We start from the raw sequence: 18465 nt of genomic DNA, 5'->3' as shown, positions 1-18465 counted from the left end.
TGTGGGGATACAGCATCCTGGGCCCTGCGGTTGGAGCACCTGTGCGTGCACAGCCCGCCGCCGGCTTCCCCCTTCTCTCCACCTGCGCCAGGGAAGCACAGTTGTAGCCTGCTGTCTGGTCCCATCAGCCCTCACACCTCTGGGGGTCCCTTCCCCGTTTCCATCAGGACCGCATCATAGCTTTATCGAGGCTAGGATCCCTGCAGTCCCCTGGTATTGGGAACCAGAGACCCCACTTCAACCCCAGTTCTGCGCTAAGTCCCAGAGCTGGGAGCTGTCCTCGGAGGTTCTGCAGGCTCTGTGTGAACTCTGGGGTGTGTGTGGCCCTGAATTTTCTGATGACTCCTTATGCCTGAGCTCTGACCACCTCTTATTAAAGTCCTGCCAGATGCCCGCAGTCCCACATTTAATTTGGGTTTTCACACATACTCCCCTGCCAAGCTGGCCTGGGGCTGAGGTAGTCCTCCGGAGTTTGCACTGGCAGGGACTGGATCCCATGACAGACCCTCACAGGCAGGGGAGAGCTGTTTTCTGAGGGTCCTTGTTAAGGAGAAGTGCTGCGGTTGCAGTTTGGTCTCTGGGTGAGTCTCTGCCCTCAGTCTTCCCTTCTGCGCAATGGCAGGGAGGGCTGAGGACCCAACCCGGTCTGGGTCCAGGGCTGTTGTGATGCATGAGGGCCCCCTTGACCCTTCTGGCCCTGATCGCCTCTTCACCAGTGGTTTTCTGTGCCTGAGGCCCCCTCACCTAGCACATGCAGTGCTTGGTGGCTGGCTTGCAGCCTCAGATGACCTGCCAGGGACTCTGGTTACAGGGAACAGAGAGCTACTTCCTTTGGTCAGGAGTGGCTCTGCCTGAGCGGGCAGACAGGAGGGACGCACGCCACTGTTCTTTGTGTTGTCCCTTGGGGGTGGCTTCTCTGGGAGTGCAGGAGACTGGAAAGATGGTGACGGAAAGAGGAAGGTTCAAGATTGGGCAGAAGTAGAAGAGAATTGCCCAGCCACAACCAGGATGAAAGCAGACTTCCTGGCCGGTCCTTTTCTCTGTCACTCCTAAACTTCACTTTCCCCATTCTTCCACGCCAACCCCCTGCCCTCCCTCCCAGCAACTGCTGTCATAGGCAGTTGGTGAAATGGAGCCTGCGAGTGTGGGTGTGTGTGGGAAGGTGAGACCATTTGCCTCCTGGCCTTCTCAGCTAGTTCATACCACTCACTCCCATGGAGCCTGGCTGGCAACGACAACAGGACTGGAATGGGAGAGAGACCTTGGCAGAGAGAGGCCTGGAGCTAGTGGTAGTGGTGGGGAGAGGTGACCAGTGGAAGTGGGGGACACCTGTCTGACTCTGCCAGGGTGCACAGGCTCTGGGGGGAAGGGCTCCAGGCAGGGCTGACCCTGCCAGGAGGCCAGTGGGGACCACGATGGAGACCACAAAAGGCACAGATGACACTTGCATTATTCCCCCACTGTAGTCTCTTGAGCGTCTGCAGGAGCCGCAAGACAATGAAGACGGGGGTGGTGGGGGGTAAAGTTAAGAAAGACTTAAAAGCAGATGGCAGAGGATGAATGTTTTGTAAGTGCTCCAAGGAAGGAAAGGGAAGCGGGAGCAGGCTTTTCGCGGGGTGGACGTCTGAGGTGGAAGGTGAAAAAGGAGCTTCAGGGGCGGCCTGTCCCCAGACAGTCCACTGGAGCTCAGCCCTGGAGAGCTCACGCTTGTCCAAGCTCCGATCCCTTCACAGCGTATGCAGCCCTGGCCGACCCGGGTGGGCGGGCAGCGACTTGGCACTGTTCAGTCACAGGCAGTGGCTGCAGCTTCCCGCCGGGCGCTCGCAAAGGGAGGCCACTGGGAGAACGCATCCCTAGGAGTCCCTGGGAACATTCGAGCCCGGGTTTCCCGCCAGACTAGACACTTGGATCCGCTCTTGGGCGGGCGAGACACGGCCAGCACGCCTTCGGGGCGGGCCCAGCTTTCCCCGCAGCCCGCCCACGCGCCAGCCCCAATGTCCCAGTGCTGTGGCCCGGCCGGGTCTGCGAGCGGCCCTGCGGACTACAACTCCCAGGTGGCTTTGCGACCAGGCCGCCGGTCCATTGGAGGCCCGTCCGCTTCCGTGACCAACCACGATTCCCGGCAGGGACCTTCCGGCTTCCGAGCGGACGTGGCGTACGGCGCTGACGGAAGTTCCGGGAAGTGCGCTACGCGGCCGGTCCGAGTTTCCGGATTGGTCGCGCGCCTTCTTGCGGCTAAGATGGCGGCTGAGCATCCCGAGGCTCCAAAAGGGGAGTTGCAGCTGCCGCCGCCGCCGCCTCCTGGACATTATGGCGCCTGGGCGGCCCAGGAACTACAAGCTAAGTTGGCAGAGATCGGAGCTCCGATCCAGGGTGAGGAGCACCGGCGGTCAAGGGCGGGCTGCCTAGGCCTGTGGGGAAGCAGAGCCTGTTACCCCGGAGACCCGGGGGAGGGGAGGGGGGAGGCGGGTCGCTGGGACCCGACTGGGGCCTGACTGAGGCCCGCTGCTCTGCTCGGCCCGACTTACCTCTTTGATCCTGTGCTTTGCCCAGCAGGGAGTCGCGAGGAGCTGGTAGAACGGCTGCAGACCTACACTCGCCAGGTAAGTGCCGGCGGCGGCATGTCAGGGTAGGCGAGCCTCCACTGGAGGCCGGCGTGTCCTCACTGTCCCGTCTCCATCCCTCACGTGCTTCCGCACCCTCCGCGGAGCCGTGCTCCTCCGTCTGTTCTTGTCTGTATCTTCTCTGTTGCGGTTGCTTTTGGATACATTGACCCTCCCCACAGCCCAGCACGTGTAAATTTTGTTGTATGAATGGGAGGGAACGTCAGTTAGTGCAACAGCTCCTCTTGGACTGACAGAGTCCTTTCCCTTATGCAGACTGGCATCGTGCTCAACCGGCCCGTCCTGAGAGGTGAAGATGGGGACAAAGCTGCTCCTCCCATGTCAGCGCAGGTAAGGTCATTCTGTCTTGTCATTCCTTTAGTTCTTGGTAGGACACTGCTCACGTGAGTACTGGGGGTGCGGCTAGCAGTCTGGGCAGTGAGGTGCTGTGATGTCAGAACTGGACACTTATGTTTTCCCTTGGCCCTGATGCACCTTTCTTCCCTGCTGTCTGATCCTCCACATTGTACCTGGTATTTAAAATTCAGCTGGTCTATCTGGAAGCCTGGCTTGACTCCCTCCTCAGCGGAAAGTAGTAACCTAGGGCACGGCCCCATGTTGCAGTGAGGCCCGAAGGCGGACTCCCACCCCTGAGTTCCTGCTGGCAGTTTCATTGGGGCACGCTGCCTCTTTTTAAGTTCTCTCAGCTTCCATGTTCTCTCTGATCCAGGACATGGCTCTTCCCTAAAGCCAGTGGTGGGGGGCCTCCCTGGTGGCCTAGGTCACATTTCAGTGCTTTCGCTGCAGAGGCCTGAGTTGTATCCCTGGCCAGGGAGCTAACCCCCATGTGGTGCAGCAGACTTTTCCAGTCTCAGCAGCTGCCCCTCTTACCTGCTTTGCTCCTCACTGTCTCTGGTGAATCTGTTCACACCTCCCAAACCACCTGTGATCTACACTACAGTTCTACACAACAAATAAAAAATAAAAATCTTTAAAAAGAAATTAAAAAATAAAGTATCTGGTATCTGTGTGTGGTGAGGAGTCCATGGAGGACTTCACAGGTGTTCCTACGTCTCCTGCAATTGTATGCAGTACTTGTGTTTATACAGTTTTTATGGAGGCAGGCAGTGGCTTTCATAGGTCAGTGTTGCAACATTCTTTTCTGGTGCTATTCCTGTCTTACTCTCTTTTCGAATGTGAGGCCCAGGTGCTATTTGAATTTGAATCCCAGCAGGTGTTTCAGTGTTGAGGGCTTTGCAGCTCATGGTCACCTTTCTTCCTGCAGCTCCCTGGGATTCCCATGCCGCCGCCACCTATGGGGCTCCCTCCACTGCAGCCTCCTCCTCCACCGCCGCCGCCACCACCAGGCCTTGGCCTTGGCTTTCCTATGGCAGTTGGCCCCCGCCCACCAAACTTGGGCCCCCCACCTCCTCTCCGGGTGGGCGAGCCTGTGGCATTGTCCGAGGAGGAGCGGCTGAAGCTGGCCCAGCAGCAGGCAGCATTGCTGATGCAGCAAGAGGAGCGTGCCAAGCAGGTAGGGCAGGTGGCAGCCTGGACCTGGGTCTCATCCGGGTCCTGTAGGGGAGTGGCGCCCAGAGAGAGCTGGATCCTGGCGTATCTGGGAAGAGTCTGGACCAAGACTAGCACTTAGGCCCTAGGCTGGAAGAGGACTCTAGGAGGTAGAGTTACGGCAGTCTGGCCTGTGAGGGATTGGTGCTGGTATGAGCCTGTTTTCTCTCTTAAGCAGGGAGATCATTCACTGAAGGAACATGAGCTCTTGGAGCAGCAGAAGCGGGTAATGTCCCTCTTCCTGACCTTTGACCCCATGGTCCAATCCATTGGCTGTCATTTATGGTCTAAAACTGGAAGCACCATTTAAGTTTTCTGGGGAGACTCCCTAATCCTAAATGAATTCCAGGATCTCCCAGAAATTGCATCCTTCTGTAGACCAGGGTTTGATAGACTATGGCCCGTGGCCTGTCTTGAATGGCCCGTGAGCTGATGACGGCTTTATGTTTTTAGAGGAGTGTCACAAAACAGGCAGAAAAACCCGCAAACTCAAAATAGGCAGCAGAGTTTGCACAGTGGCCAGGAGGGCTTGAAATTCTGTTTGGTTATTACAGGAGAAGTTTGTTGCTTTTACTAGTTTTCTATGCTGATGTTTTAGGGGATTTGGAGAGGACTCTGTGCCAGTTTAGTCATCTGTGTCGGATTTAGGCTAAACGCGATGAACGTAACTGAAGTGAGGGGCGGATACGTGTGTTATTCCAACCCCAGAGGTGCACTGTGCTGCTTGTCTGAGAGTTTCTCAGGAGTTCTGGAAAATGAGCATGATAGCGAAGATGAGGAGTTATTTACGAAGTACCGTCTTTGCCTACGTTGTGCTAGATCTTGAGGGGTCCGTGTGAGTAAAGAACTCATTGTTTCTTAGGAGTAACGGCCTTTTGAGGAGGGAAGAAACGAGGTAAGTCTTACTCAGAGATGAGAGCAGTGTTTAGCTAGTTAGTAAATTCTCAGTTTCTAGGGTTTTGTCTAGGGGTTTTCCTTGGGAAGAGAGGGCTGTTTGGCGCAGTGACTAGGAAACGGGAGGTGGAAAAGGGGGACTGGGGAAGTAGAGGGGATGTCAGAACTTGAGGGGCGCCTGCGTATTCTTGGGCTGTTGCCTCGCTGAAGAAGGCACTGGCTGGGGGGTGCCTGGGCTGTTGACTGGATTTCCGAGCTGTTTCCATCCCCTTCACCCTCGCAGGCAGCTGTGTTACTGGAACAGGAACGGCAACAGGAGATCGCCAAGATGGGTACCCCAGTCCCTCGGCCTCCTCAAGACATGGGTCAGATTGGTGTTCGCACCCCCCTGGGTCCTCGTGGTAAGCCCTGGGAGGGCGGGCGATGGGGAGTTTCTCAGCTTGGGGGTATGTCACGGCATGTGCCCCTAGGCGGTGTCTGGTGGTCCAGTGAGTTTTCCTAAGCCGAACACACCCTCATGGCCAGTACTCAGACAAGAGCCGAAACGTTACCGGCATCCCGAAAGTTCTCCCAGTCTCTCTTTTAGCCACCCCTCCCCCCACCCTGGCTTTTAGCAAGGAAGGTCATTTTTCCAGTGTTTTGTCCCCTCTGATTGGGTTTTTCTTCCTTCCAGTGGCGGCTCCAGTGGGTCCCACTCCCACTGTTTTGCCCATGGGGGCTCCGGTTCCCCGACCTCGTGGTCCCCCACCACCCCCTGGAGATGAAAGCAGAGAGGTGAGCTTGTGATTTCTTCCTCAGGACCTGAGAGTGTGGCTTAGGAGGGGCACGTGCCTTCTGGGTGTTCACAGGAGCCTCGGAGAAGAAGGGAGGACTTCTTGCGGGGAATGTCAGGGCATTCACGCCGAATTAAAACGTTGAGCGGGGCAGGTCGTAGGGTCTGGGGAACAATTTTGGGCAAGATCTCGGGTTCACTAAGGGATGCCCAGGCGTGCATGTGTCTGGTCGCTGTTCACATCTCTCGGCCAGTGTTCTCTCTGATGTAAGAGGGAAGTCAGAGGAGGAAGGGCACTGTGGACACACCATCTCCTGGGTTGTCTCTGGCAGATGGACGACCCCTCTGTGGGGCCCAAGATTCCCCAGGCTTTGGAAAAGATCCTGCAGCTGAAGGAGAGCCGCCAGGAAGAGATGAACTCTCAGCAGGGTGCGTGGCGGGCCTGAGGCTGCAGGGTGGGGACCTGGTGAGGGCTGGGCCTGCAGCCCTCCCTGCCTTCCAGGAGGGGTGCAGCGAGAAGCTGGCTCTTGGGAAGGGGGCTGGTCGTCAGCAGCGGGCAGGCAGGGCAGGCTGACGGCTACCTGCGTCCCTTACAGAGGAAGAGGAGATGGAAACAGACACTCGCTCGTCCCTGGGCCAGTCAGCATCGGAGACGGAGGAGGACACGGGGTCTGTGTCCAAAAAAGAGGTATGGGATGGAGCTGAGTCAAGAAGGCCGGCCTGAAGGCGCGACCGTGGTGGTGCCGTTCTGAGCGCTGCGAGGAGCGCCTGTGTGGGAGCCTGTCTCCCCGAGCGCCTGCTCGCCATTCTCCGTCACTGCCACGACACCTCTGAGTGCGCGTGCTCCATGTGCTGTGCTTTGCCACTGAAAAAACCGCAGTCCTGGGAGGGGCAGTGACTCGCCCAGAGGCTGCAGCCCGGGGCAGACCTGGGAGTCGGACTTCAAGGCCCTTTTCCTTAGCTCCTTGGGGCAGCTGGTGAAGGGCAGCAGTAGGCCTGCTGCTGAAAGCCTAATTCTGTGGTTTTTCCCTTGTTTTGACAGAAAAACCGGAAGCGTCGCAACCGAAAGAAGAAGAAAAAACCCCAGCGGGTACGGGGGGCATCATCTGAGAGCTCTGGGGACCGAGAGAAGGAGTCCACGCGACCTCGGGGCTCAGACTCCCCCGCTGCTGATGTGGAAATCGAGTATGTGACTGAAGAGCCTGAGATTTACGAGCCCAACTTCATCTTCTTCAAGAGGATATTTGAGGCGTTCAAGGTACAGGGAGGAGCGGGCTGCGGGCCAGGCAGGGCAGGGCAAGTGGGTGAGGGGGCATGTGTTCATGCCTTCCGCCTTCCCAGCTCACCGACGACGTGAAGAAGGAGAAAGAGAAGGAGCCTGAGAAACTGGACAAGATGGAGAACTCTGCAGCCCCCAAGAAGAAGGGCTTTGAGGAGGAGCACAAGGACAGCGACGACGACAGCAGTGACGACGAGCAGGTGGGCCAGGGCCTGGGCTGCGGGGCCGGGCTGTGGGGACGGGCTGTGGGGACAGGTGGCCCGGGCACCGCCCGAGAGGGACCGGGGTGGCGGCGTGCAGGGAGGGGCCTGTGGGTGGCTTAAAATTGGGGCTGCAGTGGGCGGTCTGCTTCCCACCTGGGGGTTCTGCTCAGGGATGATGACTGTTCTGTTCCAGGAAAAGAAGCCAGAGGCCCCCAAACTGTCCAAGAAGAAGTTGCGCCGTATGAATCGTTTTACCGTGGCAGAACTAAAGCAGGTGAGACTAGAGATGACCCAGCGGGCCCTGGGCTAGGTGGGGATCCCGCAGGGGTTTTGCTTTGGGGAAGGGGGGCTCCGAAGGAGGCCAGGGTGACTGAGGGAGTTGCGCTAAGAGGTGGCAGAGGAGAGCGCAGCGTGCCTCACCAGAAGTGTGGCCTCCTGGAGTCACGCTGCGGTGTTTTCCAGCTCGTGGCGCGGCCCGACGTCGTAGAGATGCATGATGTGACAGCACAAGACCCCAAGCTCTTGGTTCACCTCAAGGCCACCCGGAACTCAGTGCCTGTGCCACGCCACTGGTGTTTTAAGCGCAAGTACCTGCAGGGCAAACGAGGCATTGAGAAGCCCCCGTTCGAGCTGCCAGACTTCATCAAGCGCACAGGCATCCAGGAGATGCGCGAGGCGCTGCAGGAGAAGGTGAGGTGGGGGTCAGAGTCGGGCCCCCAGGTCGCCCTACCTGGGGGTCGTCTCCTTGTCCGGCCTCCGCGTGAGCAGTCGGCGCCGCATCTCGCGCCTGGCAGGAAGGTCCAGGGAGGGAGGACACCACCCTGACAGGCGGACCCACCTGCGCTCACCCTGCCCACGCTGGGCCCTCTGGCCTCTTGCCCTCACCTCCGCCCCCACCTCTGAGTGGCCAGCTCCTTGTCCGCCGGGTGCTGGTGGCCGTCGCACCGTTCCCTGCTCCCCTGCCTGCCTGGCGCGACTGGCGGTACATGGCAGTTTCGTCGCGTCTTCAGTTTGAGATTCTTCATGGGATGCTCGGGGGCGCAAATGCTTTCTTGCATGGCACGCACTCGGGGTGCCGGCACACACACGGAGCTGCCGCCGCCAGACTCCAGCCCCTGGCCCTTAGGCAACTTCAGCTCAGTCTCTTGGTCAGGTGGCTTGAGAAAGTGCCGAGGCTGAGGCTGAGTTCGTGCAGATCTCTTTGTTGGGAATGGATTTGGGGTAGTCCTCCCTGGCGGCGCGGCGGGTTAAAGCGCAGCGCTGCAAGCTGGCTATAGCCGCTTGGCGGGTTTGATCCCCGGCCAGGGGGTGACCCACAGGGCGCAGCAGACCTCTCCTCTCTCGTTTGCTGCTCCCCTCAGCAGTGTACTTTGTAGATCTGCCTGTCCTGCACCCTCCCACCCCCAACCCCCGGTGAATCCTCCCACTGCTCCTGCACCTTGGGCCTGCACCCCAGTGTATGCATAAATTTTAAATAAGTCTTTTTTTTTTTTTTTTTTTTAAAGGATTTGGGGATTTTGGGGTTTGAACAGGAAGGAGCTGGATAAATGAAGTTTGTCTTAATCTCTTTCGGGGTGGGGGACTGACATTTTAAGGGCTGACTTCGGTGAATACTTTTCTATTGTGTGTCTTCTGGCATTCTCCACAGGAAGAGCAGAAGACCATGAAGTCCAAAATGCGAGAGAAGGTTCGGCCTAAGATGGGGAAGATCGACATCGACTACCAGAAGCTGCACGACGCCTTCTTCAAGTGGCAGACCAAACCCAAACTGACCATCCACGGGGACCTGTACTATGAGGTCAGGCCTGTGCTGGAGGCACCCGGGAGGGTGGATGCCAACTCTTCAAGTGAGGTGGTTCTGCAAGAGAGCGCGACCAGGCCTGGAAGTGGCGCCCACACAGGGCGGAGGCGGGAGGGACAGGCCAAGTGGCAGTGCTTTCAGGGCACGGCTGATGTTGCGGGGAGGAGAGGGTCGCATTTTTGGGCCCTTGTGGTGTTAGTCGCTATGACGTCACGGACCTTTGAGGCAGGAAGCCATTGGAATCACCCTGTCAGGTGCCCTCGTTTCAGAGACGAGAAAGTAGATCCTCAGCCGGCTGGTGCTCTCGTGGGCTGGCGACAGCGCCGGGGCCCACCCCTCCTTCCCGGCCTTCATTCCTTTTCCTTCTGTCGCCAGAAAGGAGTGATGAGAATGGCAGTGGGGACCAGGCTCTCACGGGGAGCGTGACCCCACGTGGATTGGCGCTCCTGGCCTTTGTTCTCTGCCCGGTGCGTGGCTGGCACGCACACTACAGCATGGTCTTCTTTTTCCTCAGGGGAAGGAGTTTGAGACCCGACTGAAGGAGAAGAAGCCAGGAGATCTGTCTGACGAGCTGAGGATTTCCTTGGGGATGCCAGTAGGCCCGGTGAGTGCCACTCGTGGAACTGGGGAGACAGCAGAACTGGGGTGGAAGGAGGCGGGGCCGGTCGGTGCCATCACACGTGTGCTTGCTCCCTCAGAACGCCCACAAGGTGCCGCCCCCGTGGCTGATCGCCATGCAGCGCTATGGCCCGCCCCCGTCCTACCCCAACCTGAAGATCCCCGGGCTGAACTCGCCCATCCCGGAGGTGAGCGTGGCCCTTCTTTCAGTCTCAGCGGCCTTTCCGCTCTGTTTTCTTTTAAAGATGTGTTTATTTATGTACAGAACGGGGGTACAGGCCAGAGGTGCAAGGGTGGGGAGAGGCTTCACCAGAGAGTGGGGAGCAGAACAGGCAGGTCGATGAAGTCCACTGCTGAGGGGAGCAGCGGGGAGACAGGAGGGGTCTGCTGCGGCATGTGGGTCACTCCCGGGGTGGGATCAAGCTCGCACCGAAGCGGCTGCAGCCACCCTGCAGTGCTGCGCTTTAACCTGTTGCACCAGCAGGGAGGGCCCAGCCTTTACTTTTAAACTGGAGGGTGCTTTTTACTTTCTCTCTCTTTTTTTTTTTTTAAAGATTTATTTATTTGTGCATACAGAACTGGGGTACAGGCCAGAGGTCAGGGGCGGCGAGAGGCTTCACCAGAGACAGAGCGGGGAGCAGAACAGGCAGATCGATGAAGCACACTGCTGAGGGGAGCAGCGGGCGGGTCAGGAGAGGTCTGTTGCGCCCTGTGGTCACCTCCGGGGCAGGCAGGAATTGAACTCATGCAGAAGTGGCTTTAGCTTTTCAGTGCTGTGCTTTAACCTGCTCCGCCACCAGGGAGGGGCCACTTTCTTTCTCATTTTACCATGTCTTTCTCTTTCTTTTTAAATAAGAATAACATGTTTTTTGTTTTTAAAAAACACTGACGTGCTTATCATAAAACAGTCATATTTACGAGAGCAAAGATGAAGACGAATCACTCATAGTTTCACCACTCAGAAAAAAACAAATTTAATATATGAGCAAGGTGTCTGTAGTATCTTTCTGATCGATAATGTGGGTAGATGGTGGGTAAGTAGAACTGGTGTTAACGTAAGAATGTTATTGAACTTAGAATTTTAAAATAAAAAACACCAGGTTAAACTTACGAAGTCATTAAAGTGACAAGGAGCTAGTTAACGGTCAGATAAAAACTGCTGTCCTTTAAGAGAAACATTCTGACAGGTTTCCCAAGTTGGAGTTACTTTTTTCTTTTTTTTAAAGATTTATTTATGCACAAAAGAACTGGAGCACAGGCCAGAGGTGCAGGGATGAGAGGCTTCACCAGACAGAGCGGGGAGCAGAACTGGCGGGTCAATAAAGTACACTGCTGAGGGGAGCAGCGGGGAGGTCAGGAGAGGTCTGCTGTGCCGTGTGGGTCAGCTCCCTGGCGGGGGATCGAACTTGTGCCAAAGGGGCTGCGGACAGCTTCGTAGTGCTGCACTTTAAGCCGTTGTGTCGTCAGGCAGGGCCCAGAGTAATGTTTCCTGAAGTGAGTGTTTGGGGTCGGATGGCAAGCCCTCTGCCTGGAAGGCTGAGCCCATCAGCTTGCTTTGGGGTTTGCAAAAATTGTTTAGTGTGTCTAATAGCAAACCTACAGGAATAACACTAAACACACATTCTTGCTTGTAGGACAACTCAGAAAAGTAGAGCAAGGGATGGAATCTACTTCCTGATGAAAATCTGGCCTTAAACACTGCACGTAGTCCACAAGAAGCTGACAGGTTTATTTATAGTTGTTGCAGTCAAACTGCTGAAACACGTCCACGGAAACATTTTGACTTAACAGACATCCCTGCATGTATATTTAAAAAATCACATGCAAATGGAGTGAAAAAACTGTTAATTCTTGATTTCTGTCCTGCATTTTCTGCTTGCTATTATATAGTTTGGTATCTTTTGACCCCATGGAATCAAAAGACCTGGTATTCAGAAATGCCAATAACAGCAAGGGAATCTCTCTTGTTGAGAATGTTTCCTGTCAGCGTGGGCTGTCCACGCAGGGGCGGCGTGCTAGGGCTGCGGCCGAGCTTCTTGTGGCTGGACACGTTGGGCAAGGCAGCACACGGGTGGAGTCTGCAGAAGGGCCCGGCAGAGAGGCCTGCTTACCGCCTGCAGACACCTCGCTGTCCTCTGGAAGCGCCGCTGGAAGCGTCCGGAGCAGCTTCTCACACCAGGCGCTGGAAAGGGGCTCTGTGTATCAGGGTTCGCCTGCTGCCACCGCCCACCCTGAGCGGTCTCTGCCCCTCCAGAGAGGGTGTGCTCTTGCCCCGGCAGCTTGGCAGCCAGTTGCCTTGGTGCTTCCCCCTGCTTTGTTGGCGCCACGGAGGCGAGACTGCCTTACTCGCCCCGTCCGCTGGAGCTCGCGGAGCTAGAGACAGCATTTCATTCTTCTCTGAACTCGGAATTTTCAGAGATCCCAAGTGTTCGCTCCGTACTCGCGAGCGTAACTGCTCTCGGGCTGCAGTGTTCTGGACCTGCGTCTCCTCTCTTGCAGAGCTGTTCTTTTGGGTACCATGCTGGCGGCTGGGGCAAACCACCCGTAGACGAGACCGGAAAACCGCTCTATGGGGATGTGTTTGGGACCAACGCCGCTGAGTTTCAGGTAGGGCCATGGCTGGTAAGCTTGGTCTTTCGGTCGTTGAATTGAGAGGTTGTGGGTCAGTGAGCTGCATGTCGTGAAGCTTGAGTGTCCGAAAGGGGAGGACATGTTCCTGAGTGGTCACATTAGCCCCCCACTGGAACGTGAGCTCCCCGTGGGCACTGTCCATCGCTCGCGCCCATGGCCAGTGGCTTACAGTGACTTAACACGTGACAGGTACTTCCTTGGCTGAGGGGATGCTTGATCTCTTTCAGACCAAGACTGAGGAAGAAGAGATTGATCGGACCCCTTGGGGGGAGCTGGAGCCATCTGATGAAGAGTCTTCTGAAGAAGAGGAAGAGGAAGAGAGTGATGAAGACAAGCCCGATGAGACGGGCTTCGTTACCCCTGCAGACAGGTGGGAGGCAGAGGCTGCCTTTTGGAGGCACCTGCTTTTGGGGACCTCGTCTGTACTCCAGAGCTTGTACCTCTCTTCACAGTGGCCTCATCACTCCTGGAGGGTTCTCGTCAGTTCCAGCTGGAATGGAGACCCCCGAACTCATTGAGCTGAGGAAGAAGAAGATTGAGGAGGCGATGGACGGGTGAGGGAACCAGGCGGGGCCCAGAGTGGGGTGGGGGGACTTTCTCTTCCCTTCAGCCTGTTGGTTGGTTGGGTGACCTTGGTGTTTTCCCTGTACCCCGTTTTTAAAACTTACTGAGATTTGGCACACCAGCTGTGTTTCAAGTGCTGCTCTAGGCAGCGGGGCAAGATCCTTTAAGTAGGGATGTAAAGGGACTTGGGTGGTGGGAGGCCTGGGATGGGCTTCCCTGAGGAGGGGTGGTTGAGCTGAGAGCTGAGGGTTGGGCAGGAACCAGTCACAGGGGGGTCCTGGGCTGGAGGAGCTGCAAGTGCAGTGTGAAGCTGCTCGGACAGTGGGGGTCTCGCAGTTGTGCATTTTTGGTAAAGATTATTTATGCATACAGAATTGGGGTACAGAGGCAGTGAGAGGATTCACCAGAGACAGTGGGAAGCAGAACAGGCCAACTGACAAAGTACGCTGCTGAGGGGAGCAGCGGGCGGTCAGGAGAGGTCTGCTGCCATGTGGGGATCGAAGTCACCCGGAGGCAGCTGCGGCTTGCTTGCACGGCTGCGCTTTAACCTGTTGCGCCAGCAGGGAGGCCCCGCAGTCAGGCATTTGGAGCTCTGCCGGTAGGTGCATCGGCACATCCGGTGCAGGGACACTGGCTTCGGTTCTTGACCACTGCCGCAAAGTGAAGGGAGCCACCAAATACTGTTTCCTAGAGACAGAAGAGGCACGTTTGTAGTGTAGACTCCGGGGTCCAGTGTGTCCCAAACCCTGATGTCCACGCCCTCCCACAGCGGAGAGACACGGGGGAGGGGCCTGCTGTCTGTGGGGGGCGCCGAGAGCTGGCTCGCGCCATAGCGAAAACCACAGGGTCCGTGCGGCGCAGTGGGGGTGCCTGGAGCCAGGCGGCAGGCGGTCAGGTCTCGGCGAACTGGCCTCTTCGTAAGGTGATTTCCTCTTTGTCCATTCCGCACTTTGCTCCACTTGTGCCGCCTCCTTGCCTTTGTTAATAGAACATGCTGTGACTCCGCGTTAGCGCCCTGACTTGTAGCCGTCATAGCTAACGGCTGCTTTTGTCCTGTCACCGCGCGGTGGCCTGGGATGATGATGCCATCCTACCAGTCTGACTTCAAGCGACGCTGCGCCACTCCCGTGGCGTCGGCCCCGGCGGTGCAGCCCCTGCCCGCCCGCCCGCCCTTGCGCCGTCGCGCCTTGTACTCTCACATGTTACAAAGTCTGTGTATGCACTGTGTGGCTATTACTTTTGTATAATTGCACTTTTAGTGCAATTTAAATAACAAAAATCATAGCCGCCCACATCACCCCCACTTCCCACTCCTGGCCTTCTCTTTAATCTTCATTCAGATTTCCATCTGCTATCCTTTTCCATCTGCCTGAAAGGCTTCCATTCGGGGCTGTGCATATATTGGTCATGAATTCTTTTAGCTTTTGTGGTCTAAAAATGTCTTCATTTGACCTTCATTTGGCTGTAGGAGTCCAGCTTAACTTTTTTACCTTAGCTGTTCTAGTGTCTTCCTTCCTGCATTGTTTCAGGTAGGAAATCTGTCATCATCTTTGCTGTGTTCTCTGTCCACGTATCCCTTTTCGCTGGCACTTCGTAAGATTTCCTCCATCCCTGCTGGGGACAGTCTGACCCCAGCTTTCAGCGTGTGTCTTCCTCCCTCCTGGCTTGGGCTTCGTTAGGCCTCTGGACTCCCGGTGGTTGCTGTACCTGGATCACTTCTCCAAACGCTTCTCTCCCGTGGCCGCTCCATCTGTACATCTAGTGTACATTAGGATCTCTCTGAAGTTATCCTGTTAATTTAAAGACTTTGGGGTGTATTTTCATTTAGCTGCTGTTCCTGTGTCTTCTGGTTTGCTAATTTTTCCCCCCAGTTTCTAATCTGATATTAATCCCACCCTCTGTGTTCTTTTGCATCTCTATTGGTGTGACTTAGCTCTTGTTATATCTTCTGTGTCTCTTAATTTAACTTTTTGAACAGATGGAGTGCAGTTATAACAACATTTTAATATACTTGCCTGCTAATTCTAACTTCTGTGCCAGTTCTGGCTTCGTTTAAATCGACCGATTCTTTCCCTCATTAAGGATTCTATTTTCCTGTTCTGCACAGGTCAGTTTTTGATTGATGGCACGCTGGGTGAAATCTACCTTGTTGGGCTCAGGGTACTTTTGCGTTGTTAGTTTAAGCACTCAGCTCTGTTAAGGGGTACAGTTAAGGGGACTGGAACCAGCTTGAGCCTTCCAGGTCTTGCTTCTCAAGTTCTTTAGTCAGGACGGGCAGTGTCCAGTCCTCTCCAGCAGAGTGGGGGCGCTTCCGCGCACACTGCCTGTTGGCCACGAGGCAGGAGATTTTCAGTCTGGCCAGCAGAGCTGGCACTCCTGCTCTCAGTCCTGAGGGAGCGGCCGGCGCTTTCCTGCTAGTCCCTGACCTCCGAGGCTGCTCACATGCCGTCCTTGCCAGAGCCCTCGTGGGCCTGTCAGGGCTTGCATGTGCACGCTGCCCCTGCATACTCTACCCTGCGCTTGCTAGTCATCTTGGCTTCCCTGCACCTCAGCATCAGCCCCTCAACCCGAGGAGTTCCTTGGGCCCTACCTCGCCCTTGCTCCATGGCCCACAGAGCAAAAGAGGGAGTCGCCTCATTTGTTTTCCTGTTTCAGCAATCACTATCTGTTGCTCCATGTCCAGTGACATGAAAAACCATGTTTTAGCTACTTTGCTTTTTTCGGGGGCAGAGGGTGGTTATTGCAGGATGGGTCTGTCTGGTCTCCGTTACTCCTCGTCTGGAAGCAGAGGTCTCTGGTTTTGAGTATTCTAGGAAAAGCAAGAGTGAAGGTCAGAGTATGGGGAACCGGGATCAGCTAAACAGCCAGCTTGTGAACCCTCTAGGTCGTCGTAAGGAGTTTGGATTTTATTCAAGTAATGATCAGAAGGTGTTGGGCAGCGGAGTGAAAGGGGCTCAGTTGTTTTAGGTGGGCGCCAGGGGCTGTGGGAGAAGACTGTCTTCTCTCCCGGGGACTAGGTGGGGGTGCAGCCCTGGTCTGGCTGATCCTGGTCAATTGCTTCTGGTCTTTCTCTTTGGGTTCCCTCAGTAAGCAGGGCCCAGCCCTCTCCCCACCAACCTCCAACCTCCAAGTCTTCTTGGGTCTGCCGGTAGTGGCAGCTTGGGCATCCCCCCCCCCCCGGTGTTGTAGAACCCCAGGGAGCTGGGTGGAAGTGCTTCCCTTTTGAAGACTGTGTCCCCCCCCGGTGTTGTAGAACCCCAGGGAGCTGGGTGGAAGTGCTTCCCTTTTGAAGACTGTGTCCCTTCCTTTTGGGGTTTGACCCCATTGTCCTTGACAGAAGTGAGACTCCTCAGCTGTTCACTGTGTTGCCAGAGAAGAGAACAGCCACCGTTGGGGGCGCCATGATGGGATCAACCCACATCTATGACATGTCCACGGTGAGAACTGGGGGACAATGTTCCCTGGGACTTGGTGGGGGGGTGGCAGAAACTGGGGCTTCTGTGCCTCTCTTTGGCAATAACAGGCTCTGATCTCTCTTCAGGTTATGAGCCGCAAAGGGCCAGCCCCAGAGCTACAAGGGGTGGAGGTGGCCCTGGCACCGGAAGAGTTGGAGCTGGACCCCATGGCCATGACCCAGAAGTATGAGGAGCATGTGCGGGAGCAGCAGGCACAGGTGGAGAAGGAAGACTTCAGTGACATGGTGGCTGAGCATGCTGCGAAGCAGAAGGTGGGTGCTCCTGGGGGACCCCACTAAGTGAGAACCAGGGACCTGGGTCTCCTTCCTCAGTGGAGTAGTGTCCTGTCATGTGAGAGTGAGGGTGAAAGCAGCCTGCTGCTCTGAGCTTCCATGGTGCTGAAAGCCTTAGAAACTGCCATGGGGAGGGGGTGGGGGGCGCTTCAAGGGTGATGAAACTGAGGCGCAGGGAGGAAGGAACTGAAAGGCAGGTGGGGAGGGATGTTTGCTTTAGCACCTGCTGGCTCTCTCAGGCTACTCAAGTCTTGGTTTGGGAATCAGTGGGGTAACATGTGGTAACCTGTTTCTCTTTGATCTTCTGCAGCAAAAGAAACGAAAAGCTCAGCCCCAGGACAGCCGCGGGGGCAGCAAGAAATATAAGGAATTCAAATTTTAGGGCCCCTCCACACATTGGTCCTTCTTTAGGCCCTTTGCCTGGACGCCTGGGCGTCACACTTGGTTCCCCAAGAGCCAGCCCTCCCACCGTTCCTACGGGCTTGTCATTTCGTGTTCTTTTAGACCTGTTTTGTAAATAAAGCTGTTTCCCAGGAAAGAGATGACTATGTCACACTCCCAGCCCTCGGTCTCCTTGTGGTCCCCTCTGCAAAAGCAGCCCTTTCAACACCTCTGAGCTGTAATGGCCTGCACTGGGGAGACCTGGGCCAGACACTGCAGTTGAGACTGGTGATGAAGCCAAAACCTTGGTGAAATTGGGACTCCCTGCTGCTAGCCTTTGACGGCGGCTCTGGAGTGGACCTCCAGATCTGTCCTTACTACTTTGTCCTTGGGGCGTAAAAATAGCCAGCTTAGCACCTGGCCTGGCTCAGGAAGTCCAGTGGGCTTGGGAAGTAGGCCAGGTCAGAACTTAGTAGACCTTGTGGCCTGAAGAGCCCAAGTCCATAGCCTGAGAGCATCAATATCTACATATTCCTGAGTCCTTGTGACCCCTGGGAAGTTGCAGCCAACGTCTCCAGGTTTTGGTGTGTGTGACGGGAGGGTTACCTCAGGCTGGAGGCCCACTGACTCCTGGTCTTCCTGCCCAGCCAGGCTGGAGGCTGGATTCAGCAGGCACCTCCCAGGCCCCTGGAGAGCAGTGCTGACAGCTGCAGGCTGTGCTGGTGGAAGAGCCCCCACAGGGGGGCTGAGTGCACCAGTCTTCCAGGAGGTTGCTGGAGGGGGAGCTGGGGGATCCCACAGGGGACTGGCAGTTGAGTGAGGTGTTCGGAGGAACAGAATTTAAGGAGTAAGTGACAGAGCACAGAAAACATTCTAAGTATAGGAATTTGCTGGCAGAAATGAGCCTGGGACTAGTGGTTCTGGGGGGAGAGGGAGGCTGAAGGCCAGGGCTTAGCTTTGTAATCCACCCTTGCCAAGGGCCTCGAGGACTGGGTGCCCAGAGCCCCAGCCCACGCTGGGAGGGGCAGGGGCGGAAACTTCCTGGCCCCTGGCCCGTGGCTCGCTCGAGGCAGCAATCGGCCGCTGGTCCTCACTGTCCACTTAGGTGGTGCAGGGAAGAAACCCCCACCCCAGGGAAGGGGCCGGGTCGGGGCAGTGGGTTCAGCTTCATTTCCGCAGGTCGCGGGGGGAGGGGTGGGGCGGGATGGAGGCGCGCTCCCGCGTCAGGCCCATCCCGGCCGGGGCCGCGCCCCGGAAAAGCGGGGTTTCCGCCGGTCGGGCTGAGGCGGCCCAGAGGATGACGGGGGAGGGGAGGACCTGCGGGCGAGCGGCCCGCTGCGCTGCGGATCCCAGGGCCGGAGACAGCCGCACGCACGCCGGCGCAGACCCCTTCACCCGCGAG

General features: G+C 56.5%; 1 protein-coding gene across 2 annotated transcripts; it reads left to right on the top strand.

The window, feature by feature from the left end:
- Positions 1-2210: 2210 nt before the first annotated feature.
- Positions 2211-17227, top strand: SF3B2 (splicing factor 3b, subunit 2, 145kDa). 2 transcript variants are annotated; one of them, XM_012725596.1, is made up of 21 exons: positions 2211-2373; positions 2557-2603; positions 2880-2954; positions 3889-4137; positions 5350-5467; positions 5740-5840; positions 6171-6267; positions 6435-6526; positions 6881-7096; positions 7180-7317; positions 7514-7594; positions 7783-8010; positions 8969-9118; positions 9636-9725; positions 9820-9927; positions 12239-12346; positions 12598-12740; positions 12823-12924; positions 16272-16371; positions 16476-16661; positions 16993-17227. In XM_012725596.1, exons 1-21 carry the CDS (start codon positions 2241-2243, stop codon positions 17062-17064), a joined length of 2634 nt encoding a protein of 877 aa, XP_012581050.1. In that variant the 5' UTR covers positions 2211-2240; the 3' UTR covers positions 17065-17227. The 2 variants fall into 2 exon arrangements, with proteins under 2 accessions (XP_012581050.1, XP_012581049.1); XM_012725595.1 differs by having other exon boundaries at positions 2554-2603.
- The last annotated feature ends 1238 nt before the right edge of the window (positions 17228-18465 follow it).

This window comes from Condylura cristata, unplaced genomic scaffold (assembly GCF_000260355.1).
Source record: "Condylura cristata isolate star-nosed mole 26May11 unplaced genomic scaffold, ConCri1.0 scaffold00015, whole genome shotgun sequence".
Classification (NCBI taxonomy): Eukaryota; Metazoa; Chordata; class Mammalia; order Eulipotyphla; family Talpidae; genus Condylura; species Condylura cristata.
The sequence above is the reverse complement of the archived record's forward strand: the minus strand, read 5'-3'. Positions and strand labels throughout refer to the sequence as shown.

Coding starts and splice junctions, on each gene's coding strand:
- SF3B2 (XM_012725595.1), top strand. CDS start 2,241: ATGGCGGCTGAGCATCCCGAGGCTCCAAAAGGGGAGTTGCAGCTGCCG. Junction 9,726..9,819: donor TGGGGATGCCAGTAGGCCCG/GTGAGTGCCACT, acceptor TTGCTCCCTCAG/AACGCCCACAAGGTGCCGCC. Junction 16,372..16,475: donor ACATCTATGACATGTCCACG/GTGAGAACTGGG, acceptor ATCTCTCTTCAG/GTTATGAGCCGCAAAGGGCC.